This window comes from Neophocaena asiaeorientalis, unplaced genomic scaffold (assembly GCF_003031525.2).
Source record: "Neophocaena asiaeorientalis asiaeorientalis breed wild unplaced genomic scaffold, Neophocaena_asiaeorientalis_V1.1 scaffold43, whole genome shotgun sequence".
NCBI classification, from domain to species: domain Eukaryota; kingdom Metazoa; phylum Chordata; class Mammalia; order Artiodactyla; family Phocoenidae; genus Neophocaena; species Neophocaena asiaeorientalis.
This window is the reverse complement of record NW_020173674.1, coordinates 7984474-8011114: the sequence shown is the minus strand read 5'-3', so window position 1 is coordinate 8011114 and position 26641 is coordinate 7984474. Positions and strand designations below refer to the sequence as shown.

At 58.1% G+C, this 26641-nt stretch overlaps 2 protein-coding genes across 2 annotated transcripts in view; one reads left to right on the top strand and one right to left on the bottom strand.

Annotated features, from left to right (window-relative positions):
* MACROD1 (mono-ADP ribosylhydrolase 1) overlaps positions 1-26641 on the bottom strand; it is a 151292-nt gene that overhangs the window by 94225 nt on the left and 30426 nt on the right. The window lies entirely within an intron of this gene.
* Positions 12531-15262, top strand: FLRT1 (fibronectin leucine rich transmembrane protein 1). Its single transcript, XM_024749019.1, has one exon. It carries the CDS (start codon positions 12531-12533, stop codon positions 14553-14555), a length of 2025 nt encoding a protein of 674 aa, XP_024604787.1. The 3' UTR covers positions 14556-15262.

Genomic DNA, 26641 nt, shown 5'->3' with positions numbered 1-26641 from the left:
GAAGCACTCAAGGAGCCCATATCCTCAGTGGGGCCTGGGGAGTGCAGTGCTGCCTGACTCCCAGGAGGACTACACTCAGGGAAGGGGGATGCAGGGGAGGGTTACCCAGAATGCACAAGGCTGGACAGGCCCACTGAGAGCCTTGCTTGGACCCTTGATTTTCTAAATGAGAAAGCAGAGTGGGGAGTTCACTGGGTGCATTTATTAAGCACCTACTGTGTGCAAGGCACTGACTCAGGCACTAGGGGATCAGCTTCAGGAGAGCGGATGTGGTCTCTTCCTTGAACCAGCAAGCTAATTCCTTTCAAGACATTATGTCATTGCCCTCACGGTTTGTGCAACCCTGCAGACAGAGAGGAGGTGAGGGGTGATGTTGGATGGACACTTGCAGGAGGGGGAACAGCATGGGGAAGGGCAGGGGCCAACTCGGGGCGCTAGGGGGAGGTGGTGGGAGTTGAGGCGGGGCGGTGGGGGAGGCGTCAGCCAGGGCCAGGCCTTGTGGGGCCTCGGAGGCTGCCGTAGGAGTGTCGCCTTCATCCTGAGGGCTGTGGGAAGGGCCTGACGCCAGCAGGATGCAGCTGCCTTCCTGGATTCATAATTTCGAAAGCAAAGCTCTGTAATGGGGGATCAGCCGGCCATGGCCAGCTGGAGCCTTGGCTCTGAGGACACTGCCACCATCCTCTCTAAATACGGAGGCCCAGCAGCCTCTGCCCCCACCCTCCAAGGTATAAACCAATTTCCTTGCCCCGGCCAGGGAGGCGGATGACCTCATTGGACGCTTTCCATCTCTCCCTTTCACAGAGAAATTACAATTTATAATTGGATGAAATCACGCGGGTGTAATAGCAATAAAAGCCGCGCTGGAGCCCAGCATTCACCTCTCCTGTGGGGACTCTGTCCTCATCTTCCCTCCTGTCCAACCCCCGCCTGCCCCTTCCCAGGGAGCTGAACCCCACCTGCCTGCTCACACCTTGAGTGTTTCCCAGACCCTGGCCATTCAGGGGTGATGTCCCGTGGGCTCTTAAACCTTGCTGTTCCTTAACCCTCCTTGCTCCTGAGGAAGCTTGTCCTAAGACCTCCCCACTTCTCCCGTCAACCCGTCAGCCTCCACCTGCGCTCCCCCTGGCCAGCACCTGCCCCTCTTCCTACGTGCGCTCCCTGCCGGGCTGGGCGCCCAGTGAGTGATGACCCCCGGGTCTGCGCTCTAGATTTGTTACGACGCGCACCCTAAGCATCCTTGTTTTTATTTGTGACAGCCTCAGACAACACGCATTTCTCAAATCAGCCACCTTCGGCCCTACAAAGAAAAGTGCCCAGATGCAGCCGAGCCCACCTGGATCCAATTTCAAACCAGAGCTAACACTCTCAGATGTGTAATAAAAGCCCTTTTCCAAAGAGGGGCTCCTGCAGGGGGAACATGGACACCAGGGCGCTGTGGGCCTTCGACGCGCCATGCTAATGAGAGGCGACCCAGAGAGCCCAGGTTGTTTCGGATCCTGAGGAACAGCCAACCCTGCTCCCAGGTCTCTGGGGAAGGGGAAGGTGGCCGTGGAGGGCAGCCGGGCTGTGAAGCACTGACCCCGGACTTGGTGGGGAGGCCAGGGATCCAGCTTCCCCGTTTCCCTGATGCTCCTGCTTCCCACGGTGGGGAAAGGCAGCACTTGTTCTGGAAGCCGAGGCCATGGTGGCCCAGTTGGATCCTTTGAATGACATGTAGCAAGAGGAGCAGGTGCTGGGGGAAGCAGAGCCGGCTCTGGGCCAGGCGGGCGGCCCCTGCACGGCCGGGAGCTCTCAGAACTTCATTTTTCTCTTCCCGGTCCTCCCACCCCCAGGAAAAGGGAAAGCAGGGAGCTGCGAGGAAGGATGCTTGGCATGGCCGGCTGTTTGTTATGTGGATTTGGAAAGAGAAGGGAGAAATCCCAGATCATGGGAAAGCGGCGTTCAAGAAAACAGGTTCCTGGGCTTCCCTGGTGGCGCAGTGGTTGAGATGCAGGGGACGCGGGTTCACGCCCCGGTCCGGGAAGATCCCACATGCCGCGGAGCGGCTGGGCCCGTAAGCCACGGCCGCTGAGCCTGCGCGTCCGGAGCCTGTGCTCCGCAGCGGGAGAGGCCGCAACAGTGAGAGGCCCGCGTACCGCAAAAAAAAAACAAAAAAAAACCACACAAAAAAACCAGGTTCCTGACGGAGGGGAGGAGAGGGGGCTGCAGCCCAGGCTGCCGGTCCCCGTGCGGCTCCTAATTTCCCTGGGCTTAATCACTTGTATTGCTTTTTGGCAGGTGAGGAGGCAGGGAGTGGGTGAGAAGGACTCTTCTTTGGACAGACGAGACCAGGGCTGAAGCAGGAATAACACGTCCCTCCATCTCCCCAGCAAGAAAGCCTTCCTACAAACAGAATCTGCCAAGCAAGACTGAGTGCCCCCCCTGCCCCGCCCAAACATCTTCCCAAAGAGGGGCATGTGGGGCCTGACAGCTCAGCAGCGCATGTCAGCAGCTCCAGCCCCGCGGTGAACATCTGAACTCCTCAGCGGGGTAATGGACCCCCGCCTTCCCCCGGAGACACAGCCTGAGTGGCAGGAATACCGATTCTTTGGAGAGTGACTCCCTCTCAGCTCTGTCACGCAAGAACGCTCTCTGCACCAGAGCCCATTCTGCCAAGTGACTTAAAGGGATTAAAAACAAAACAAAACAAAACTTGGTAAAGAAAAAGGGGTAAAAGCCAGGCAGAAGCCTTTCAGAAGAGGTGGCGGCCAACAGACAAAAGGGCGGAAGTTGAAAGAGGGCAGGGAGGCCACCCTCCCCAAGGATGGGCGCCCGGCCCTAGGGCATGCCTGGAGAGCAGGGGCCCAGAACACCCTCAGGTCGCGCACGGGAGCCCCGGGGCTGCGGGGGGCACCCCTGCAGGCCCCTCACGCAAACGCCTCATTCCAGGAGGAGAAGCCAGCAGTGCCGGCAGCCTAGGGCGCAGGAGATGCTGCGCTGGATCCGCAGCCACGTCTGAACACGAGGAGCCCAGCAGAGCGAAGCACAGGGTCTCCTCCCTGAGCCCCGGGCACCCCCAGCACCACCCAACACCCCAGGTCTGTGGTCTGCACCCTGAGTGCCAAGGCTGGTGGGCTGGAATGTAAGCACGGCCCAGGCCCACCTCGACGGAAGCGCAGCACCCAGAGCTGCGGGCTGCCAGGCTGCAGCGAAGGAGGTAAGGCGGATGCAGATGGGCTCCGGTGGCCCAGGAAGGCCCAGGGGCTCCTCGTGCCCAGAGGGGGCACAGGACACATGGGGCCTGTCCTCTTCGGGCTGGGTTGGAGATCTGCAGCTCCACCCCACCGACCCCACACATGCAGCTGAAGCAACTGGGGGCATCTGCTTGCCAGGGGAGGGGTCCTTTGCTACCTGGCGGCCCCTGTGCTGCTGGGCTCTGCCCCAGGGTGGGTGGACCCAGGATGTAAGGGAGTGACCTTTCCTGGAGGAAACTCCCGCCCCTCCCAGCCGTTGCCCCTTGGGGGAGGTCTCACTTTGAGCCCTTCTGAGTTCTGACCAGAGGGGGCAGCCGTGAGGCCTTGGAGAGGCAGGACCTTTGGTGAACTAGCCACTGGCCATGGCACCTGCTGCCCTCCAACTGGAGAGGGTCCACAAGTCCCCTCCATCCAAGGCCTTCCCCTGCCCTGGCCAGGAGAACCCAGGGTGGGGTTGATCCAAAGCCACCATCCAAGGCCTTGCACCTGCCGGCCCTTAGGCATCATCTGCTCTGGCCTCCAGTTCAGCCCTTTTGTTGGTGAGAGTGGCTTGATGGGGCCCAGAGATGGGCGGTTATTGCCCTAAGGTCACACAGCGGGCGGTGGCAGCGGTGGCGTGGTCTGGCTAGGTTTGTGGGGGGGTGGGGGGGACCTACTTCTTCTGGCTTCCCAGAGGCCAGGAGGGAGGGTTCATGCCTCCCCAAACACAAATCCCAGAAACCCCAGGCCACCTCTATCGGCAGCGCCCTGGGCAGGGCAGGGAAGCCCCAATTCATTACCAAGATGGAAAATGACAATTCCCCGCACTCTTCCCCAGTAGAGGGGCTGATTTATGACGGCGCCAGGGCCTGGGACATTTGTCAGTGCCGCGCTGCACGCACGCCGTCTGAGGGGGCATTAATAGCCGTGTTATTAGCCACCGGCGTGAAAGATGCCCTGCGGATCGGCTATTTACTGTTATTTATTATAACGGCGCACCAGCCCGGCAGCGGGGCCGTGAGGCGGCGTGAGCTCGCTGGAGCCCGAGCTCGGCCCCTGCCCAGCCGGCCTCCCTTCCTCCATCCTTACCTACCGCCCCATCACTTGCTCCTATTCTCCTCCCATCTCCTAGGAGAGACTGGTGGGTAATTCCTGGGGCTGAGGCCAAGCCAGAGGCAGGCAGCAGCAGGCCTGCACCCCAGATATTTATGGAGCATCTGCTCAGTGCTGGGCTCTGCCTCTGCTGAGCTTCCCTCCATCCCGAGGCAGGAAAACAAAGACCAGCTTACTGCGCTCTGGGGCCAGACAGAGGTTGGTTAGCACCCTGGCCCTCCAGCTGTGAGCAGTGTGACCTTGGGGACGTCCCTTCCCTCCCCTGAGTGTGCTCCCCTTTGTGCACTGGGGACACAGGCTCCGCAGGGCTGTGGCCAGCTGGAAAGGAGAGGCGTTTGTGTAGGGCTGAGCATGCAGCAGGGGCTCAGCTTTGCCGGCTACTGCTACTAGTGGACCGACCCCACAGGGCTAGAGGGGTCTGCAGACCTGCTGGTGGGTAGCCCCCATTAGATCCTGCTTGAGTTGGATACTGTCCACCATCATCCTCTCCATGCCAACCCTTTGGGAAAGGGTTTGAGAGTTCAGTGCCAGGGCCAGAGGAGGCAGGCAAGGGAGAGGGCTGTTCATGGCTGCTGGAGGGTTCTCTCTGCCCTGGAGCCATCCCTTCTCCTCTCTGGGCCTCAGTTTTTCCAGGGTCCTCTACCTCCCTGATTCCAGGGTCCTGAGGGTGAGTTCCACGCTTGTGCATATCTGCGGGGGTGGGAGGGAAGGGGCCATCTCTAAGAAAGTGGGGCCAGCCTCTGAGCCTGGAAGCAGACCTGCAGTTGGATAGGACCTGGTTGGCCAACCCATGTCAGAGCAGACGAGAGGAGACAGCCAGGGGTTTTCCCTGGGTTTGCTCCCTCGGGGCCTGGGGTGGCCCCACCAGGCAGCTGAGGAGGGCAGGTAAGACATCTGGGAAAGGAAAGCCTGGGTCTCCGTCCAGCTCCTCCACCACCTGCTGCACAATTCAGACCTACCCCTTTGCCTCTTTGGGAGGCTGTGGTGAGGGCACCTGTCATTATTACCTCCCAGCGTGGGGCTGACAGAGGGCCAGCCTCCCTCTTCTCTCCCACTGCCCTGTCCTGGCTTTCAGATTCTGGGGCCTCCCTTTTGGCATCCTCATTCATTCATTCATTCATTCATTCATACATTCATGCAACAGGTGTTTATGAACACCTCTGATGCCAGGCTCTATACTAGGCCAGTGAACAAGATAGAACATATTCTGACTCGTAGAAGTTTACATCCTAGTGGGAGGGCTTGACAATCAACTTGTGATAAACAACTGGGGGAGGGGAGGGATCGCCCCAAGAACAGGGCCTGCATGTGGGGGATGCCACACAGCTCCTAGGGGGAGCCCCAGCCGCACCCAAGCCTCTGTCTTATGATCAATAAGCATCACCATTCCCAGTCTTTCCTGATCACCCGGCTCCTCTCCCAGCCCCTGGCTGTCAGGATCCCGCTGGCTGCTGAGAAACCCAGCAGTGCAGAGCTAGGGCCCCTGCCCTGTTCTCTGGGCTGCCCCCCACCCGGAATAACAGCCCTTAGGCCCTCCTCTTACCTTCTGAAAAACTCCTGACCTTTCCCTTTTCCTTCCCAGAAGGAATTAAGCCTCAGTCTAGGCAGCTTTACTAAAAATGCACACAGACAGACAGAAATATAGGTGCAGGAACATCTTATTAAATAATACAGAGAAAGAAAGAAACAAAATTGCATGTGTCTCCTTTCATCCCCCCCTCAACCCCTCCTGGCCCTGAATAGTTTAATATCGAACACTGTTATCAATATAATTAACCTCCTAAGACACAATTTTAAAGTCTTGTTTTTTAAAGCAATTTGCATTCTCTGAAGTTCAGGACATCCCGCCGCCCGGCACAGCCCAGACGGCCTACGCGGTGAGGTGAACTCCAGGTACATTTTTAGTGGATTTGCGTACCTGTCTGTAATTACCGCCAGTGATAACAGCTGATGCATAATGCATGCGGCATGAAATTAGAAAAATAATTAACTTTAGGTTTTAAAAGAATCCCACCCCCTCCCCCCATGCACTACAAGTTCTCAATGGCACCAGGAGCCGAGATCAGGAGCAAAGTTGTGCCACGCAGGGCTGGAAGGGTCTTGAGGTCATGGCATCCTGCCTGAAGACGGGGCCGCCAGTGGGCCTAGACAGGGCTGGGCAGGAGCAGGCCCGGGGCTTCTGCCTGAACGAGGGTGGGCTCGGAAAAGGCCCACTCACACAAAAGTCGCAAGTCCCCCTCCTGCCTGCAGTTCACATCTCCTGGACCTGCAGCAGGCCCTCTGCTCAACCCCCAGGGCAGTAGATAGTTTATGGGCCCATTTTACAGATGAAGGCCTGAGACCCAAGGCCACTCTTGGTTTGTGGAGCAGCAGAACTGATCCCAGGCAGGCCTTCCCAGGGAAGAGGCTTCCTAGAGGGGAGCTCTCCCCAGGCCCCCGTGAGCACCAGGAGGTAAAGGCTGGCCCCCCTGCCTCTAGGCCCTCCTCCCTCCATGTTGCTTGTAGCTGAGCCCTGAGAGATAGCGTCAGCTGGTGGAGGAGAAAAATGCGGGGTCCCTCATTGCTTTAAACAAAGGTTTGCTGAGGACCCATCACAGGTATGGAGGTGACCCTGCTCTGGTGGAGCTCTCAGCCCGGTGGGGAGGTTACTGCTTCCTGTGGGGCAGGGGTCCTCCTGGAGCTGAGAAACTGCTTCCGCCCCCAGTCTGCCCTGCACACCTCACTCCTGCCTCGGGCCCTGCTCTGCCAGTAAGGACCCGAGGGCCTGGCAAGGTTTAGGGAAAACACAATGAATTCTTCCTGCTGAAGGGTGGGACTGGGAGGGTGCAGAGAAAGGGGGAGGGGGAGGGGCTTCCCTCTGTCTGAGCTGGGGCCCCCTTGCCCACTCGTGTCTGCCCTCCCTCTTTCTGAAGTTCAGCCAAGACAGGTGGGTGGCTGCCCTGAGTGGGTCATAGGAGGACCTTGGGGTCCCTCCCAGGGACAGGGTGGGGCAGCCCTTCTTTCCAAAACCTCCAGGCCTGTGCCAGGCACTTCACACAACCCCTCCCTTGTCATCCTCCCAGAAGAGTGGGGTTCTCAGCAACACGTTACAGACGAGGAAACCGAGGCCCAGAGAGCGTCACTGGAGGTCACACAGCTGAGGACTGGTGAGGTCAGATTCAAACCTAGCCCTGGTGTCTTCTCCCCGCTTCTAGTCTACACGCCTCCTTCTTGGGGTCAGTGCCACCTGGAATTCTCTGATTCCCATAGTGGGGACGGTACTTCGGGGGTCGCAGCATCAGGACATCCTCACATGAGCTGCCTTCATTGGCAAACGGGGAGGAAGGCCAGGACTGGGAGGCAAGGGGAGGCCTATCCAGACTTCCCTCTACTGCCTGGGATGCCCAGCTCCCTCCTGCCACATGCCCCCACCCCTGCTCAGCCCCTGGTGCGTCATGTCTAACTGTGCCCCCATCCCCAGAGCCTGTGGCGGTAGATGCCCTCTCCTATCCAGCGTGCCAGGGCCTGTGCTGGGCCTGGGGTCCTGCAGCTGCCCCCCTGCCCTCACTCTGACTCCCCAAGAAGACCCCCCCAGAGGGCCGTGGGTCTCTGGCAGCCCCAGCTTCATGGGATTTGGAAAAGACAACGGGGCAGAGCGCCGGGAGGCCAGGTGTCTCCAACAGGGAGGCACCTCCATCCAGTTGGCAGGTACTTACAGATATTACTCAGGTCCGACTACCACCAGTCAAGTGGGTATGGGAAGCAGAGCCAGACACAACTTGGGAGGCTTCATGGAGGGGGCGTCCAAGCTGAGGCCTGGGGGGTGAGCAGAAGCTGGCCTGGCGAAGCTTGAGTGGGGAAGGTGTGTAGGCGTTCAAGAAGCAGGAACAGCATGTGCAAAGGCCCAGAGGCAGCACAAGGGAGAGCAGGCTTAGGGTCAGTGTTTCTACCCTAGCTTGGGGGGACAGGGCTGAGGATGCACAGTTTGAGGTTGGGGAGACCCAGCATCACAGCAATGAAAGGGAGTCTCTGCCAGGAAGCAGCTTGGCCTACAGCCTCCCAGTCTACCCTGGAGGCACAGCAGGGGCAGGGGAGTAAAGAAAGGGCCTCTGGATTGCAGAGGAGAGAGACAAGCAGTTAACACAGAGGCTAGACCGGTATGCCTGGAGCAGTCAGAGAATTACAGCAGCTTTTAAACCTCATGCACTTACAAGGGTGTACTTTGCAGGTATTACCTCACTGAATGCTCAGTAGTGAGCTCCCCTCTAAGGGGAACTTGATGGCTACATTTATAGATAAGGAAACTAAAGCTCAGAGAGGGCAAGTAACTTGCTCAGGATCTCACAGCCAGGAAGAGGGAGAGAGGCAGTGCTCGAACCCAGGTGTCTCTGTCCTAGATGGCAGAAGCTAGCGACTGATAGAAAATGCCAAGAATGACGCCCCAGGTCACCTCTCAGCTAATGGGGGTCTGGATACCTCTAGTCTGAGCCATCTCACTGCTCTCCTCCCCCACTTCCATCACACGCCAAGGATCCGGCTGTCAGTCATAGAGCTGGCAGGTCATAACTCACACCATGCTGAAGTCTGAGGGATTCTCGCAACAACGAAAAGTAAAAGACGGGCGATTTACCGGGTTTCATTTGATGGCCACATAAACCATCAAACACAAAACAAGGGAATAAAAGGGCCTCGTGGCACCCGGGCAATTAAAGGGCTCCTCAGGCAAGGCACGCTGTCTTCCTTCCCACCCCAGGCTCCTCCCTGCCTTCCTGGAGCCAGGGCTCAGCAACCGGAGGCCTTGGGGAAGGGGGTGGCAGGGGAGACTCAGCCAAGATGGATGAGGGCCGCAGACAGGGGAAGAGAAAGGCCTTGGGTCCCTGCCTCCCAAATGCTTCTTGGTTATCCATCAGGCATCTCTGAAAGGTGTAATTTAGACTCTATTACGATGCCGGGGCATCTGGAGGCTGAGGGCTATGGCCACGTGCTGAGCGGGCACCGGGGACTGATGTTCAATGCCAGAGAAGGCGGTCTGGCCTCGCCTTTAGCCTTAACAAGTCTGCCCCCTGCTCAGGGCGCTGCTCCGGAATCTGTGAGCCCAGGGGCCAACAGCATCCCTTGCGCCAGGACTCAGAGGAGGGTGTGCGTCCTCTGGCCAGATGCTAGGGGCCTGGGCAGAGGTGCTCCTGGGCTCAGACCTGACCCCTGAGACCGAGGCAAGGTGGCCTTGAGAAGGCCTGAGCCTTCCTGTCCCCAGCACCTGCCCTGGCCCTGCCTCTTTGCTCATAAGCATCTTGAGACAGGACCTCCAGGCTCCATAACCGTCATGGCTCTGGCTTTGTGCAGAGGAAGGGACAGATGTGCAGCTGGAAACCTGGGCTGGCTGTGACCTTGAACGGGCCCCTCACCTCTCTGACCCTCAGGCTGCTGAGCTGTAAAATGGGACCGAGGACCTGTGTGCATGTGACAGGTGGGGGCAGATGCAAACATGTACCTGTGAGGGCGCTGGGCAGGGCCTGGCCAGAGGCTGCCCCTCATGCCTGGGTTTATCCCTGTCCAAACCCACTGAGAGCCGGGAACACATGTGAGGGAAGCAAAGACCAACTCCAAGTCCCAAGTGGCAGGGGTGTGAGTGGGGTCATGACCCACAGACTAGGGACAACCTCCAAAGAAGCATGAGGAGTAAGTAGGTAAATGTCCTCAGCCCCTCAGGCCAGCGGCGGCGGCTGGGAGGGGGCTTGAGCTGGCTTCGGAGGCCCAGAGTGTTGGTCACAGTCTCACCAGTCCCCCTTCCTCCCAGCTTCCCTCGGGACCTCATCCCCCTCTGGCTCCTTGCGCAGACCCCGTGCACCCTTCCCCCTCACCCTCACTTGCTTCCAGCCAGGTGTCCTCGGCTGGCCCTCCACCTGCCTTCGGTCCACCTCACGGATAAAGCTTCATTCCGCTAACAGGCCCTGAGCAGAGTTAGTGCGTTAGCCACGGGCAGAGCCTGAGCTCCCTCCAGAAGGCCTTGGAGCTGCCGGCAGCCTGGGCAAAGGCCCCTGTAATGCAAATGGGGCAAGAGTTGAGGGGTCGGCAGGGAGCAGGGCAGAGGCATTCGCGCCTTGCCTGGCACCTCAGCCGCCTCCCTTCTGTCCTTGGGTGGTCACTGATGGCAAGCCACACCAGGCCTACACGACCCACAGTCCCTGCCCTCAAGCACCCGGAATTTAGTCACTAGTCACTAAATAGTGCAACCTTCAGCCCACAGAGATGGGCACGAGATGCATGCAGCACCTCAAGCCTAGTGGTCAAGATCCTGGCTTAGGTTTCTCTTCACCACTTATCAAGTGATCTCGAGCAAGTTAACACCTCCGAGCTTCAGTTTTTTCATCTGTTCAATGGGAATGAAAAGGGAACTGACCTGACATTTGCTGGAAGGATTAAATGACTTAAATATTCATAAAATTCTAGGTGAGACCTTTATTATAGTGTGAGCTACTATCCCACTAGAATAGAATCCCAAGTGGCTAAAACACAGGTTGGCACATGGTAGGTGCTCAATAAAGACATGTTGAACGGCTGGATGGACAGATGCATGGATGGATAAGTGAGTGGGTGGGTGGATGGATGGACGGATGGATGGGTGAGTGGGTGGATGGGTGAGTAGATGGATGGATAGATAGGTAAATAGGTGAGAGGGTGGGTGGATGAGTGGATGGATGGATGGATGAATGGATGATGGAAGGATGGATGGATGAGTGGGTAGATGGATAGATGGATGGGTAAATAGGTGGATGGGTGGAGAGATGGGTGGATGGATGGACAGATGGATGGATGGAGCAGAGGGAAGCTCTGTATGGCATGAGGAAGACCTAGCAGAGGAGGAGACGTTTGAGCATGCTCCTGGAGGGTGATGAGCAGTTTGCTAGACGGAGGGGAGCAGTCCAGGAACGGAGAGGGACAGAAGGAAGAAGCGTTTGAACTGGTTGAGAAATGGAGACACAGGGTCCCTGGGTCATGGGAGTGAGGGCCCCACCATCTCATTCAGTGAGTGGGTCCCAATTCTGCTCTGCACACCGGGGCTGCCCTCCAGGCTGCGGGCTCAGCTCAGGCTCCCAGAGGCCACTGTGTCTCACGCTGAAAAGCGTTTGTGAACCTGGAGTTATAAAGCAGACCTTTGCCGGCTGCATGAACACCACTTCCCCACTGAGGTTGAAAGATAATTTCTCTTTAATTGATTTTTTTTTTTACCACTATGAACAGTAACGTAATACGAGAAAAATCTACACTGCAATTTTTCCATTTGTGAAAACCAAAATTACACCTTGCAGACAATTCCCTCGGAGTGTGGACCCCTCCCTCCTTTTATTTGTTTCATGTCTTTAAATGCAAGAAAACAGATATATATATTTTTAAAAATAGCTGAAAATTTCGTGATTTAGGAAGGGGGCAGAGTATGGAATAATTTCTCACGTTACATGGAACACAGTAGGAAGGGCACCGCTGAGAGAAAGCGATTTCTGTAGAGCCACGGGAAAGCAGTTCTGTTGACACCTACTCTTCTGTCTATAAGATGCACAAGTGACAAACAGGACGTGTTGTTTTAACACCAGACGATGAAGCGCCCCACTTTCCCCTGCTCGCCAGTGAGGACACTGGCAGATTCTTTTTGCAGGTTCTAGTGACGCCCCTCCCCCACCTCGAGCTCACAGGCCTCGCAGAAACAAGCTTTCCCTTCAGTCCCTGGTTCCAAGCCAGAGAGGGATACGAGATCCCTGTTCCAATGAGAAATGGTGGCTCCAAATCCACCCCATCAACACTGCGCAGCCACTTTCAGCATCAGCCACAAAGACTGGCTCAGTGTGGGCTCCTGAAAGGAGACTGAACCTGCAGCCCGGCTCCCAGTAAAGTAACGTCACGAGGCCCACGGCCACAGTCCAGGAGGGCCAAGGCCACATCTGTCTTGTTCACGGGCAGCATCTTTGCTCCCGCTGAGATTAACATTAGCCAATGCCATTAGAGGCTGACCTCAGCCCGAGCTATCACCTGTGATGTAAACTTTGGCGTTTGGAAGGGCCACGGGGCATGCACCTCGAGGCCTGACCTCTGCCCCGTGGCCTCGACTGCAGCCACCCCTCAGCGGCAGGTGGGTGGACACCCAACCCACTCTCACCGCACATGTCTTGTGCTCCTTGCAGGTGTAGAGGCTGCAAGTCAAGCGGGGCCTGGCTCCCCCAGCTGTCCACCATGGTGGTGGCACACCCCACTGCCACCGCCACCACCACGCCCACTGCCACCGTCACGGCCACCGTCGTGATGACCACAGCCACCATGGACCTGCGGGACTGGCTTTTCCTCTGCTATGGGCTCATCGCCTTCCTGACGGAGGTCATCGACAGCACCACGTGCCCCTCCGTGTGCCGCTGCGACAACGGCTTCATCTACTGCAACGACCGGGGGCTCACCTCCATCCCCGCCGACATCCCCGACGACGCCACCACCCTCTACCTGCAGAACAACCAGATCAACAATGCCGGCATCCCCCAGGACCTCAAGACCAAGGTCAACGTGCAGGTCATCTACCTATACGAGAACGACCTGGACGAGTTCCCTGTCAACCTGCCCCGCTCCCTGCGGGAGCTGCACCTGCAGGACAACAACGTGCGCACCATCGCCCGGGACTCGCTGGCCCGCATCCCGCTGCTGGAGAAGCTGCACCTGGATGACAACTCCGTGTCCACCGTCAGCATAGAGGAGGACGCCTTCGCCGACAGCAAGCAGCTCAAGCTGCTCTTCCTGAGCAGGAACCACCTGAGCAGCATCCCCTCGGGGCTGCCCCGCACGCTGGAGGAGCTGCGGCTGGATGACAACCGTATCTCCACCATCCCACTGCACGCCTTCAAGGGCCTCAGCAGCCTGCGGCGCCTGGTGCTAGACGGCAACCTGCTGGCCAACCAGCGCATCGCCGACGACACCTTCAGCCGCCTGCAGAACCTGACCGAGCTCTCGCTGGTGCGCAACTCGCTGGCCGCCCCGCCCCTCAACCTGCCCAGCGCCCGCCTGCAGAAGCTCTACCTGCAGGACAACGCCATCAGCCACGTGCCCTACAACACGCTGGCCAAGATGCGCGAGCTGGAGCGCCTGGACCTGTCCAACAACAACCTGACCACGCTGCCCCGCGGCCTGTTCGATGACCTGCAGAACCTGGCCCAGCTGCTGCTCCGGAACAACCCCTGGTTCTGCGGCTGTAACCTCCTGTGGCTGCGGGACTGGGTGAAGGCACGGGCGGCCGTGGTCAACGTGCGAGGCCTCATGTGCCAGGGCCCCGAGAAGGTCCGGGGCATGGCCATCAAGGACATCACCAGCGAGATGGATGAATGTCTCGAGGCGGGGGTGCAGGGCGGAGCGGCCAACGCCGCCGCCAAGACCACGGCCAGTGACCACACTTCTGCCACCACGCCCCAGGGCTCGCTCTTCACCCTCAAGGCTAAGAGGCCGGGGCTGCGCCTCCCTGACTCCAGCCTCGACTACCCCATGGCCACGGGCGATAGCGCCAAGACCCTGGTCATCCACGTGAAGCCCCTGACGGCCGACTCCATCCGCATCACGTGGAAGGCCACGCTCCCCGCCTCCTCCTTCCGGCTCAGCTGGCTGCGCCTGGGCCACAGCCCAGCCGTGGGCTCCATCACGGAGACTCTGGTGCAGGGGGACAAGACAGAGTACCTGCTGACGGCCCTGGAGCCCAAGTCCACCTATATCATCTGCATGGTCACCATGGAGACCGGCAACACCTATGTGGCTGACGAGACGCCTGTGTGTGCCAAGGCGGAGACGGCCGACAGCTACGGCCCCACCACCACGCTCAACCAGGAGCAGAACGCCGACCCCACGGCGGGGCTGCCCGTGGCGGGCATCGTCGGTGGTGCCGTGGCCCTCGTCTTCCTCTTCCTGGTCCTGGGGACCATCTGCTGCTACGTGCACCGGGCCAGCGAGCTGCTGACCCGGGAGCGGGCCTACAACCGTGGCACCCGGAAAAAGGACGACTACCTGGAGTCGGGGACCAAGAAGGATAACTCCATCCTGGAAATCCGCGGCCCCGGGGTGCAGAGGCTGCCCGTCAACCCTTACCACAGCAAGGACGAGTACGTGCTCCACACCATCTTCCCCTCCAACGGCAGCAGCCTCTGCAAGGGCACGCACACCCTCGGCTACGGCGCCACGCGGGGCTACCGGGACGGCGGCATCCCCGACGTAGACTACTCCTACACGTGATGCCAGCACCCGGCTCCTGCCTCCTCCTGGTGTGGCGACTGTGTGGCTTTGACCAGCCTGCTGCCATCGGACAGAACAAGGAAAAGAAATTCCATGATGACTTTCCCATCAGAGAGCAGAGTTTGGGGAGGGTTGACAATTTCGTAGAACACAACAGTGAAAAAAATAATTTTTTTTAAAGAATAGAAGGCAGGAGGGGGATTTGACATTGATGAAGACATAATTTATACCAAATTATGCCAGGTGGGGAGGAAAAGACTAAAAATAATATCGCAGGAAGGGTTGGATTGGGGCTCTTATTTTTCCTGAACTGGAAAGATACTACCTGTGCACCGTCTGTGTATGCCTCATGCTCTGTGCAGGGCCGTCACAAAGGAACCATTAGAGAAGCAGCCAACACGCGCAGCCCCCATGCAGCTCTCACTGCCGGCTGCTCACTGGCGACGACACGATGGAAGGTCTTCAGGCTCCTCACAAAGGAGAGGGGAAGAAAAGATGTTTTGCTGTGGAGATATTGTCCTGGTTCTTTCCATGCCATTTCCCTTACAGATTTGCAGAAATAGCGCATCTTTCACTGCATTCTTTGAACGACGATGTAGCTGATTAAAAAACAAACTTTCTTTTTCCCATACTGAAGCCCTCCTCAATTCCATGCACCATAGTCCATGGAAGCACCAGGGAAGCTGTGGCTGTTCCAGCGCTTGGAGGTGCATCTATCTACCTGTTTATCTTTATGTCGTGTCTCTATCTACAGATGGGTAGATAGAGCCACATATACAGTCCTCACAGTACTTCTTGGGTCAGTTCGTACAATTTCTTGAGACAATAGAGTCACGAAAATGTTGCTTTCTCCTAGAAATCATTGAGTAAGTAGACAAAGTGTGTTGGGGATGGGAGTGGGGTGGGGGATAATGCTGTTCCTAAAGGCGGAGGCGTGTCTGTCCTGGCTGGGTGGCTGGGAGACCCTGGGCAGGGGGTGTTTTCAGTTCAGTCAGTCCTATCTCAGGTTGGCCAGAGCTGGGCCAAGCTCCTTTCTGATACAGAGAAGAGCTTTCTTTGACTTCCAGTATCCTCACCTCTCTCCCCCTACACCCCCACAAATGCAATCACCTCAGCAGCTACTTCCTGAGCATTTACTCTGTGCAAAGTGCTTCCTCCAGAGACAGGTAATTGGTGCAGAGACTTTTTTTTTTTTTTTAATATCAGCTGATCAGACCTAATGGTTTCCATGGCTGCTCAAACAAAGCCCAGAAAAAGACATGAAAATTCTCAGAAAAGCCCTAGGAGACGGCACGCCCCCCAACCCCAGAATGCAGAACACCACACTGTGCCCACCCCTGGGATGCCGCTCTGAAGAGGGAAGACCAGATCTCTCTAAAAATGCCAGCCTCCAAAAGGGTAGTGACTGGAGCCCTCAGAAGAGTTAAGATCTTTTTTTTCCTCCCTCTGGAATCAATGTTGCCATCATTTATCAACTGACAGTGCTGTTTGGTGAGCCATGAGATTAAAACGATGATGAAATAATGACAGCAAATCTGGAAAGAAGAGAGGAGTGGTGCCTGGGGTTCTGATATCTCCCACATTCCAGCACTCGGGGAACTCGGGTCACCATCTGTCAAGGTGCCAGTTGTCCTGCGCCCAGGAAGGGCAATGTCAAAGGAGAGACGCTGTTCTGAGGGCAGGGAGGATGAGAAGGGGTCCAGCTCCAGGCCGTGGTGTTTTCAGAAGGCCTTGACTGCTTTGACAAAATCCAAAGAAAGGAAGAGAAAGATGAACAGCAGTCACAGGGCTGCTGTGACAGGCCCGGGGTCCAGCCATTTGCTGGACCTGAAAAGATGCCATTGGCCCCTCAGTGAAGAGGCTGGGCTTGAAAGAAATGGACACAACAACTGCGTGAGCGAGGTGGAGAAGAGGCGCGGCTCTCATTGCCAGGCTGGATGGATGGTCTCACCAAGGGGGGAACCCCAATCCCCAGCTCCAGGGAGAGGCCGAGGGTCATGGACACATTTCATTCTAGACTCAAGCTTTTTCCCTTTTCCCACCTGAAGCATTTTCTCATACAATGAAGTCAGGAGAGAAATGTTTCCAAGGCTGGGACCGTGTTTCCAAGGCTGGGACTGTGTAAAGGTCACATCCGTGTCAAGTTCGCCCTCCCTTTGGCACCCCCCAGACACAGGCGCATTCCCCGTGGCCCAGGGAGGAGCAGAGGGGCCTCACTAGCAGCATCCAGGAGGAGAGGGTGCACGAGGGTGTGGGGCACTGGCTGGGGGTCAGAAGTTCAAGGTCTCTGCTGGTTCTGAAATGCAGTTTCCTTCCCAAGGTACCACCCCTGTCTTTGGCCAGTGTTCCAGGAAAATCGGTCCCAGCCTCCCCACTTCCAACCCCCAACCCCTGCTGCCAACATGCTTGGTCCCCTGCTCTCACTCTTCATCCTCCTATCTCTTCTCCCGGAGCCAGGCAGGAGGTCAGATCATCCCCTTAGAGGCTAAGAAGGCATTTGGGGAACAGCAGGTGGCCCTATACAGGGAGGGCTACAGGGGAGACCTTGCAGCTCTGAGAGCCTGCCTGTGGCAGCAGCGCCCTCCAGGCCAGGCCTGGGTGATGAACTTTCCTGCCCCGTAGCACAAAGCAGGCCCAGGCCTGCCTGGGCCCGAGGACACATCAGTCTCCTGCTCCCGCCTCTTGTACTAAGGGGGCTTGGGCCCCACCTCACACCAGGGGGAAACCCGGCCCTGCCTGCCTTGCCGCAGGCCTCCTCCTGCTGGTGTAAGTGCTGAAGATAGCGGAGACTCAGCCCAGCCAGGGCCCGGGGGCCCCCCTCTCATCTTTTCTGCCCTCAGCATCCCAACATCTTTCCAGCATCCTTTCTAAGAACAAGCTTCCAACTGTCTGCTGTCTCACGGCCCCCCAAGCCAGGGATGGGGCCTGAAGCCAGGTCCGCTCTGAAACCCCATCTCTTCCTGGTCCAGCCCCTCTGAGCCAGCCATGCAACATAATGAGAGAGGATGTTCCAGGGCACCCAGCCTCCTCCACCCCCTAGAAGCACGTGAGGACACAGGGCTTGGGCCACCACTTCTGTCTAGAATCTCCCTCCTGTGGGCGGCCGACCTGACCCTTGCAGCCTCTAACTAGCCAGAACAACCTCATTGACCTCAGCGTTGATGAGTGTATTTTGTGGCATTTAAGGCAGGTTTCAAGTTAAAAAAAAAAAAAAAATCATGACACTTCTTTGGTTAAGTGGTTTACCCTTTGTGGTAATTAGATGTAGTGATTGGAATCTCTTTTCTATTACATGGCAATTTTCCTTTAAATTTCCCCTGAAAAAAAAAAAAAAAGGAAAGAAGGCAGCAGGGCCAGGCGAGTCATTTGCATTTTGCGAATGAGGCCTCTTGTAAGCTCAGCTCAGGCGTGGGGCCCAACGTATGGAATGCTTAAGAGATTACTAAGAATAAAAGCTATTAATTAGTCATATACTCAATTCCGCAGACACGATGCGCATCAAAAGCTTCTTTTCTTCCCTTTTCTCCTTCCCTCTTCCTGCGGCCTCCCACGGAAGCCTCCATCTTCTCTAAATTGGCTCCTGCTTCCTGGACCACCTCCCGTTAACATGGCGGCTGCATGGCCGACTAGGGGGCCTCTGGGGTTTGGGGGTAGGAGCTGGGGCACCGGCTCCCTCCCGCTCTGGGTGACGCTGGCAGGGGAGGTGACAGTGGCTGGGGGACCCAGGCTTCCCCACCCGAAGTCCGAAGCTTACGCCTGCCTGTGCCTCTTCCTTCCTCAATGGGCACCGGGCCTCCTCCCCCCTCCCCTAGGGGTCCAGGGAAGCCCACCAGCCCCAGCAAGGAGTAGAGTAAGAAAGGTCAGGGAGAGCTTCTAGGGAGATGCAGGGAAAGCAGGTTTTGCGAATCCACAGCCTCTGCCTCTGTTTCCCCTTCTGTAATGCAGGGGTGGGCTGAGGCCGGGTCTAGCTTCACCCAGAAAAGATGGGGGCTCCAGAAGCCAAATGGGGGCTCCCCCACCATCTGCTGATTCTGGAAGGTTCTGGTTGGCCCAAGGCAGGTGACGGAGGCCCAGAGTGACAGGGACAGGACAGGTGAGGGATCCTGGGGATCTGAGGGAGCTGACTGGGCAACGTGCCAGGACTGCATCTGAGCATCCCTCCTTCACCCCCTCAGAGCTGTGGAGTAAGGGGAGGACACCGCCACCCCCTCCAATGGCAGCTCAAGTCCCAAAGCCAACCCACTCCAGAAATCTGCTTCCAGCTGAACGTGCCAGGGAGGACGGGGCTTCTGAGCCTCGCACTTATGAAAAATACAACAAGGAAAATTGGATGCGGCAGACAGGGAGCGATGGAGCTGGGAAGGCAACCAGGAGGGAGCTGGGGCATTTTCCGGAAGGAGGGGCCTCGGGGCGCATGGCAGCCTGAGCCCCAAGGGCCAGACCGCACTCTCAGGGCCACGGCTCAGGCGGGGTCAGCTGGGGGTGTCCCCTGCGCCCATGTCCCCCAGCACTCAGATCAGTGCGGGTGACAGGCAGCGGATGCCTGGCTCTGGGCCTGCGCCAGGGTGAATGCTAGCAGGCAATTCACAGCCCTGCACAGGCCTTCTAGAATCAGACAGAGGAGGCATCTTTCTTCTTAAGGAGGGATAAAGGCTCAAAAATGAAAATCATCACCGGTCACAAGCAAGCGAGTCTGCCAAATTGATTAGGAGAGACTAAACCCCTTGGAGGTGAAGGGAAAGGGGGATTTTTTGCATTTTTTGAACCTGTCCCCAGTGGCCAAAGGCAAAGCAGGGATTCTTCTGGGCCTGGCTGGTGGGGAGCTGGGGTCTCTGAAGGCTGACACCACGCGTGCCCCAGCGCTGGCTCCGGATATGCTGGCTGGACGGAGCCTGGGCTCGAGCTCGGGGTGGGGCGGGTGGGGAAGCAGTTCTGCCTCCATCGAGTGCCGTGCGCAGCCCCTGGGACGAGGTGGGGGGGTTACGTGGCCCACACAGGTCACTCAGAAGCTGCCGTGGCCCGCAGGCAGAGGCCCTGGCCCACAGGCAGAGTCTCTGCCCCTGCCCTCCAGATTCCATCTGCCTTCGGGGTGAAAAGCTAGGGGAAGTGGCTGGGCTAGTCCCTTCGTGAGTAGGACTCTAAAGCCATGAGTCCTTCTGCTTCCTTTCTGTTCCAGGGCGGGTCTGTCTCTGATCCATTCCCTGCAGCCAGTGAAAGGGAAATGGGGCCAACGGTAAAGGGAAAACTGAAGTCAGGGAAGAGAAATCTGGCCCAGCAAAAAGAATCAGGCAGTGAGCTCTTTGTCACTGGCCACATTCAAGCACTTGATGGGGAGGTGGCAGCTGTTAAGACAATGCCTGGTTCTTTGAGGAGAAGATCCTGGTTCCCACTCTCACTTTACCATCCCTGAGGACCCTTTAAGGAAGATATCGAGAGACTGCTCAAAACGACCAGTGTCCCCTGAAAATAGCAGGTCAGGGCCATCTCACAGCCAGGCCACCCAGCCCCGTCAAAGAGTCGCTTTTGCCACCAGACAGCCTGCAAAATCCCCATCCTCAGTGTCTAAGAGGCGCTGGGAGAGGAAGTTCAGACACGCGCCGCCCCATCTAGGAGTCTGGACAGGCAGGGAGCGCAGAGAGTGACCCACCACCTGCGCTGGCTCTCTTGGGGCCGCTAGGGGGCCACCTCCCAGGCACTGCAGCTCCCCGTCCCAGGCTGCCTCCCGGCCATCCTCGGTGCCAGGACCCGCGCCCCCCTGAGCTCCCACCACCATCCCACTAGCTGTTCTCCCAACAGCATGCTCACAGCTGCTGGCTTAATACACCCGTCCCAGCCAGTGTGACGGCTGCCTGGGGCACTTTTCACTCTACAATTTTTAAGCATTTACCATTTCTTTTGAAATGTTCCAAGTAGTTGCCTGAAATATCCACATTCGCTTCTTTAAAAACACTCAGGAAGCTTCCCTTGCCTCTTGATTCTCCCTCCCTTTACTTCCTCCCTCCCTTTGCATTTTTTTCTTTTTTTTTGGCGGTACGCGGGTCTCTCACCGCTGTGGCCTCTCCCGTCGCGGAGCACAGGCTCCGGACGCGCAGGCTCAGCGGCCGTGGCTCACGGGCCCAGCCGCTCCGCGGCATGTGGGATCTTCCCGGACCGGGGCACGAACCCGTGTCCCCTGCATCAGCCGGCGGACTCTCAACCACTGCGCCACCAGGGAAGCCCTCCCTTTGCATTTTTAACCCAATGTTTTTCTCTAGTTTCGGAAATTCTATTATCACTGGGGTCAGGCCCATTTTTCTCACATTAATATGATTTCCAGGATTGCCCAAGACCCCACCCCACCTCCCATGCTGCAGGGGCAAAGCCCACCTTTCCCCACGTCTCCCCTGGGGACACCATGCCCGGGCAGATCTTCAGCCGGTGGGTGGGCAGCTGCTGCCTTGCTCCCCGCTGGAGAGGCTGGCAGGCCAGGGGCTTTCTGACACCACTGCCACTGCCCCTCCCACTTGTGCTGAGGGCACAGGGGGTCCTGTGGGGGGCTAACCCGGCCCCCACTTCCTGGCAAAGCCAGTCCCTGAGGCACTGTGGCCATCGGAGCCACCACGGTGCCATGGCCCCTGTCCTTCCCACTCCCACCCACGCCACCCCCCACCTGAAGGCCCAAAAGTCCAAGCCCGGAGGGTCCTTGCAGGAACGTCTTTCCTGTCACCGCCCCTAAATCTCTTTTACAGCAGTCAGGGTTGACGGCCGCTGGCTCGGGCAAGATGCCGGGTCCCTGCGCTCCTCGGCGCTGGGTCACTGAGGCCCAGCACAGCGCGGGGCACACAGGGGTGTCACTCATCTCTTCCTCCCTCCTCTCTTGTCCCTGGGGCTCAGTGCAAAGGGCCCAGGCGGGTGTGTTGGCAGAGGCCTTCCTCTCATCCTGCACCCACCCTGCTGGCAGCCTGGCCCCAGGAGGGGCTCCTTCTCCCTGAAGCATCTCACTCCACCCTCCCTCAGACCCGCGATCACCAGCTGTGAGCCTGATGGGGAAATCCAGGCGCTTGGCGAGATCTGGCCGCCAGCCGGGGTGACCCGGTTCCCCCTCTCCGAGCCAAGCCTCAGGTGGGTGACGAGGGGGGCAGAGAACTGGGTGCCCCACCCCCCCGTGTCTGACGCTTCTGTCGAGAGTCCCCGCACCCGAGCCGCCCACCTGGAGGAACTAACCAGGCTTTCTCCTCAAGACGGAGGAAACCAAATGCAACACGAGCCAACGATCAAAGCCACAGCAGACACGGGACTGCCATGTGCTCATCTCCCAGGAGCCAATGTCCAGGGCACCTCTCACCTGCCCTGTGCAAGGACATGCTTGCAGAGGGTCCCAGAAACCACCCACCTCTGGCTGGTCCCGCTTTCAAAAGGTTCTGCGTACCCAGGAGGAACACACACACAAAACTCTGAAACTGGCTTAGATATTTTTACCCGACCCAGAACACCACCTGCCTGCAGGCCAGCGGCCTCAGCTGAGATGCCCACCTGGCATTCAGCTCCTGAAGAGATGCTGAGAGCCGTGGGGAGGAAGCAGAAGCGCCCGGTGTTTAGAGGTTTGTCATCTGAGAGGGAGAGAAGCGGGGAGATGGGGTTGAAGGCTGGGGACAGCTGCAGGGCCGCGAGCCAGAGAGACAGTGCAGTTGTGCGACTCTGCCCCCTTATTATGAATGTCGCAAGGCGGGTGTGAACGGAGAGGCAAAGGAGAAGAGTAAACTAGAAGAAACCCCATGCATAAGCCCTGCGGAGCAAATGCTTTTAACAGCCACCAACAGCAATCCCCCTTCCCAGTGTTCAGAGGTTACTGTATCTGGTGAGGTGTGGAGTGCTAACGCGCTCGCTCGGGGGCCACCCAGCGCTGTACTCAGCAGAGTCCATCCCTGGCGCCTGGGGAGGAAGAGACCAGGGAGGGGTCCTGAGCCAGACCCTGGTGAATGGAGGGTCCGCTGCAGAAGGTGGATGCCTGGCCAGCCAATGGCATGGGGAGGACGGGGCTGTGAACAAGGTCCCTTCTGCCAACGGAGGGACCCCTGCTAGGGGCACCCCTGGCTTTCCTTGAGCCCCTGCCCTTTCCTACCTGCAGAATCAGCCCAGTGGGGCCATCTGGCCACCCGCTCCTTGGCTTCTTCCTTTTTCTCTGAAGGGCAAAGCAACCTCGGGGGTCTGAGTGATGGGGCCGGTCCCGCTGCTGCCTGCTGCCATCTGACACCTGGCTGGTTGACTTGGCCTGGCCCCAGGCCCACCCGCTTCCCTCCCAACCTCACCACCAGACACACAAACACCCACCACGACAGCAACACAAACCAAAGTGCACTGCGAACTGCCCTTGGGCCTCCTTCTTGTAGGTGCCTTGAAACTTCAGTGTTGAGATGAATGTGATGAACTATTTGGTCCTTTTTTTCTGTTTGTCTGTTTTCATATAAAATGTCCAAGTCCACTTTCCTTGTCCTTTCTTGAAATAAATAGAAAGATTTAACTTTTACGGTCCTCTCAGCTGCTGACTCTCAGCTCGGCGGCCCAGCGTGCCAGGGGCCGGTGTCTGTCACCCACGTGGTCTTGGCTGCCCACACCCCCTCCCCAGGCTCCGCCCCGAAGGTCAGCCCCGCTGTCAGGGTCCACTGGAATAGAGGTGGTGGCTGGGAGGGATGGAAGCTCTGGGTTAGTATATTCCCTGGGCACCATGGGAACCAAGATAATGATTCTGCTGCAGGATGGAGAAGGGACCTCTGGCCCCATCCCACGGGCCCCGGGGAAGGCGACCGCCAGCTAAAGGCAGACTCCAAGAGGGTTTCCACGTGGAGATGTATTAATCGGAGCCGTGGATTATCTCATAAGAGGCTCCGGCAACCATGTGGGCACCCAGATAAGACTGGCACCATACGGGTGCTGGGGACACAGCTCTTCCTCCGCTTGCCTGGGTCCCGCCACCTCTGACACCCCTCATCCCCTAGACGCACTCACCACATGCACAGCTCTCCAGGCCTAGCCTGATATCTCACACTCCAAAGAGGGGGAAAAGGAAAAAAATTATTTTCCGTGAGAACAATAGCCGTTTCTGCCAGATTTAACATATAAAATAAGAGCTCATTACTTCTGCCTTAGCTCTGATTTCACATCTGGATACGGGTGAATGAGCTTCTCCTTATATGCCAAGGAAGCAAAGTTATTTCTGGATGTGCCTTGGTGGCAGGTGGCCTGGCTGGGGTGACACGGGGTGCTCTGACCCCACAGGTGCCCCTCGCCCCCCCATCCTCTTCTCTTGGTCCTCACTGCCGGCCCCCTGGAGGCAGGTGCAGCCCAGAGATCACCCTAAAGGGCGGCTCGCCACGTAGGCTTCGGGGAAAGGACCGAGTCTGTTTCCCCAAACTCTTCCTAGGGCCCAGCGCACAGTGGGTGCTCAAGAGGGCTGCCTGCTCTTCCTCACCTGACACTCACCTTTCTAGAACCTGATCAGCCAGCCAGTGAGTGGATATTTACTGAGGGTCTACTATGTGCTGGGGCTGGGGCTGGGGCACCCTTCCAGCCTCATGGAGGGGGAGGGAAGGATGCTCATGGACGAGATCAGGGTGGGGAGGCTCTCTGGGAGCCAGGTCTCCACTGAGGGTGTTTCCTCGGATGAGGAGGACTTGGAGAGCAAGGGAGAGGGTCTGCCAGAAGCTCTGAGGCAGGGGGCACGCAGGCGAGTCCGATTCTGTCCCCCTCTGGAAGACTCCGCTTCCCCCATAAGCACAGGACCCATCTGCTGGCCCCACCCATCTGCTGGCCACACCTCTGGTTCACTCCCCAAGCAGGCCCTGCCTACCCAAGCGGGCTCTGGGTCTGTGCCGACTTCTCCACCGGGTGCCCGTGAGGGCCCTTGAAGATTCAACTCAGGCATTGTCTCTGGAGAGGCTGCCCTCTCCGGGCCACACCTGCAGGTTCTCACCTGGACAGGTAACTGGTTCCACACCTCGCTCACTAGGGGCCCCTGGCCAGCAGGTCTTGCCTTCCACCCCTTCAGATCCCAGAGGGCACCGGCCTGGCATGCAGGAGGCACCGGAAACGTGAATGGAGGGAGGGAGTCAATAAACACCAGCAAATCAATCAACCAACAGATCAATCTATCAATGCTGGGCCCGAGGAGGATGACTTTCCAAGAGCAGCAGCCCTGGCGTCCCAGTTGCGAGGCAGTCTCTACTTCTCCTCCCACCCCTCCAGGCAGGGGGAGCCTCGGACGGGGCTGACCCAGCTCACCTGACCCTCCACACACTGGCAGCAGCACCAGAGACCAGGTGCCCCGGCCACTCTCTTCAAGCCGGAGCAGGGGGGCTGGCTTCCCAGACTGTGTTCCTGAGCCCCTAGAGCTAACAGAAGTTCCGCCAGGAAGGGCTCATGGTCACATGCATTTGGGAACCACTGGATTAACGCCTGTCCTGGGGGCTCCTCGGGCAGGGCCTCGGAGTCCCTCAGAACTGGGTGAGACCCACAGGCTCCACCACCCACTCCCTGTGCCTCTGTAAAGCGTACGCATGATGACAGCTCGCTGCTCCCATTTTTCCCACCACGACAGCACCGACGCTGCTGATGTGTGCCGGGGCCTCCGTGAGAACGCTGCTTCCCTCCCCCCCACTTGTCCGGGGAGTGCAGGCCCCATCCCTGGCGCCCCTGGGGTTTACCCAGCATCCCTGACCCCTAGGTACAGGTGCTGAGCTGGCGGGCACTTCTCCCAAGGAGGCCCAGGTGTCTCCTCAACAGCCAAGTGCCCCCAGGTCTGCACAGAGGAGAGACGTCGGAACAGGGCCTGTTCTCCAAGCCACTGCGACCACACCCAAGGTCTGCGGCCTGCTCCCGAAACCTGCTAGACGGGCTCTCAGGCTGACCCGAGCTTTTGGCTTCTGAACAACAGGGCTGGAGATGGGGGTTTTAATAAGTGGCCCGGGGGGCTGGAGGCCCAGACAGGGTTGGGCCCCACAGGAGGAAATCACCAGGAACCACGGGGGAGGTTCCAGGACCTGTATTTCAGGTCAATGGAAAGAAGACCCTCCAAACATAACTGACCCTTTCTGAAGAGGAGGAGGCGGTCTGAGCGGTAGTGAGGCCCAGCCTCACAGGAGGGCAAGCAGAGCTGGCCGGCCCCTCAAGGGGGTGCAAGTTCTGGGCGGTGGAGGCAACAGGCTGACAATGAAGAGCCCCTGTCTCCCTAGCACGTCTTCAGATGGACCCTGGGGGACAGGGTGGTCTCCCCACAAACCCGGGACCCCTCCTGCTGCAGCCTCCACTCCAGCCAAGCAGTTTCCAGCCCTTCCCAAAGAAATCTCAGGACCCACATATTGCTGAGGTTACGGATATGTATGGGGCAAGTCCCCTGAACAGCTGCTCAGCAGACAAGTGGCACCCCAAAGTCCAGCACCCCTGCTTCATGTGTCCAACTCCTGCTGTTCCGTCAGGCTCAGGACTAAAAGTTCCAGTTCAAGTGGGATGATGAGTGGGTAGCCACCATCCCCGTCCCTGGATGCTGCTCTTACCTGGCTACCACCAGGTTCCAGAAGCTTCCCTCCTCCTGCCCCCACTTCCTAGGAGGGGTCCCTGTCCTCATCAAGCATCCTGAAGAAGCGACCAAACCCGGGAAGGGTCTAACACCCCAAATCCCACCCCACACCCAAATTCCGAGGCCAGTTCTTAACACCCTGCATACAAAGCCCTGGTCGGATGTGAGGTCCCCAGCCAGCCCCAAAATGCTGCCTCAGAAGGGCTGGGTGGGGACTTCCCTGGTGGCGCTCCCAATGCTGGGGGCCAGGATTCGATCCCTGGTTGGGAAGCTAGATCCCACAGGCATGCCACAAGTAAGAGTTTGCATGCCACAACTAAGGAGCTGGCAAGCTGCAACTAAAGAGCCTGACTGACACAACTAAGACCCAGTGCAACCAAATAAATTAAAAAAAAAAAAAGAAGGGCTGGGTGGAGCTTGCTCATCACTCTCAGGCGCCCCCAGCCCCCCTGCTGGATGCCTCCCCTCCCCTCCTCCACACCCCTCGGCCTCTTGTCAGCACCTGCTTCTGCACGGCCTGCCACACCCAGGTCCG

Excerpts from the sequence above, each read along its gene's own strand:
- FLRT1 (XM_024749019.1), top strand. The coding sequence starts at position 12,531 with ATGGTGGTGGCACACCCCACTGCCACCGCCACCACCACGCCCACTGCC.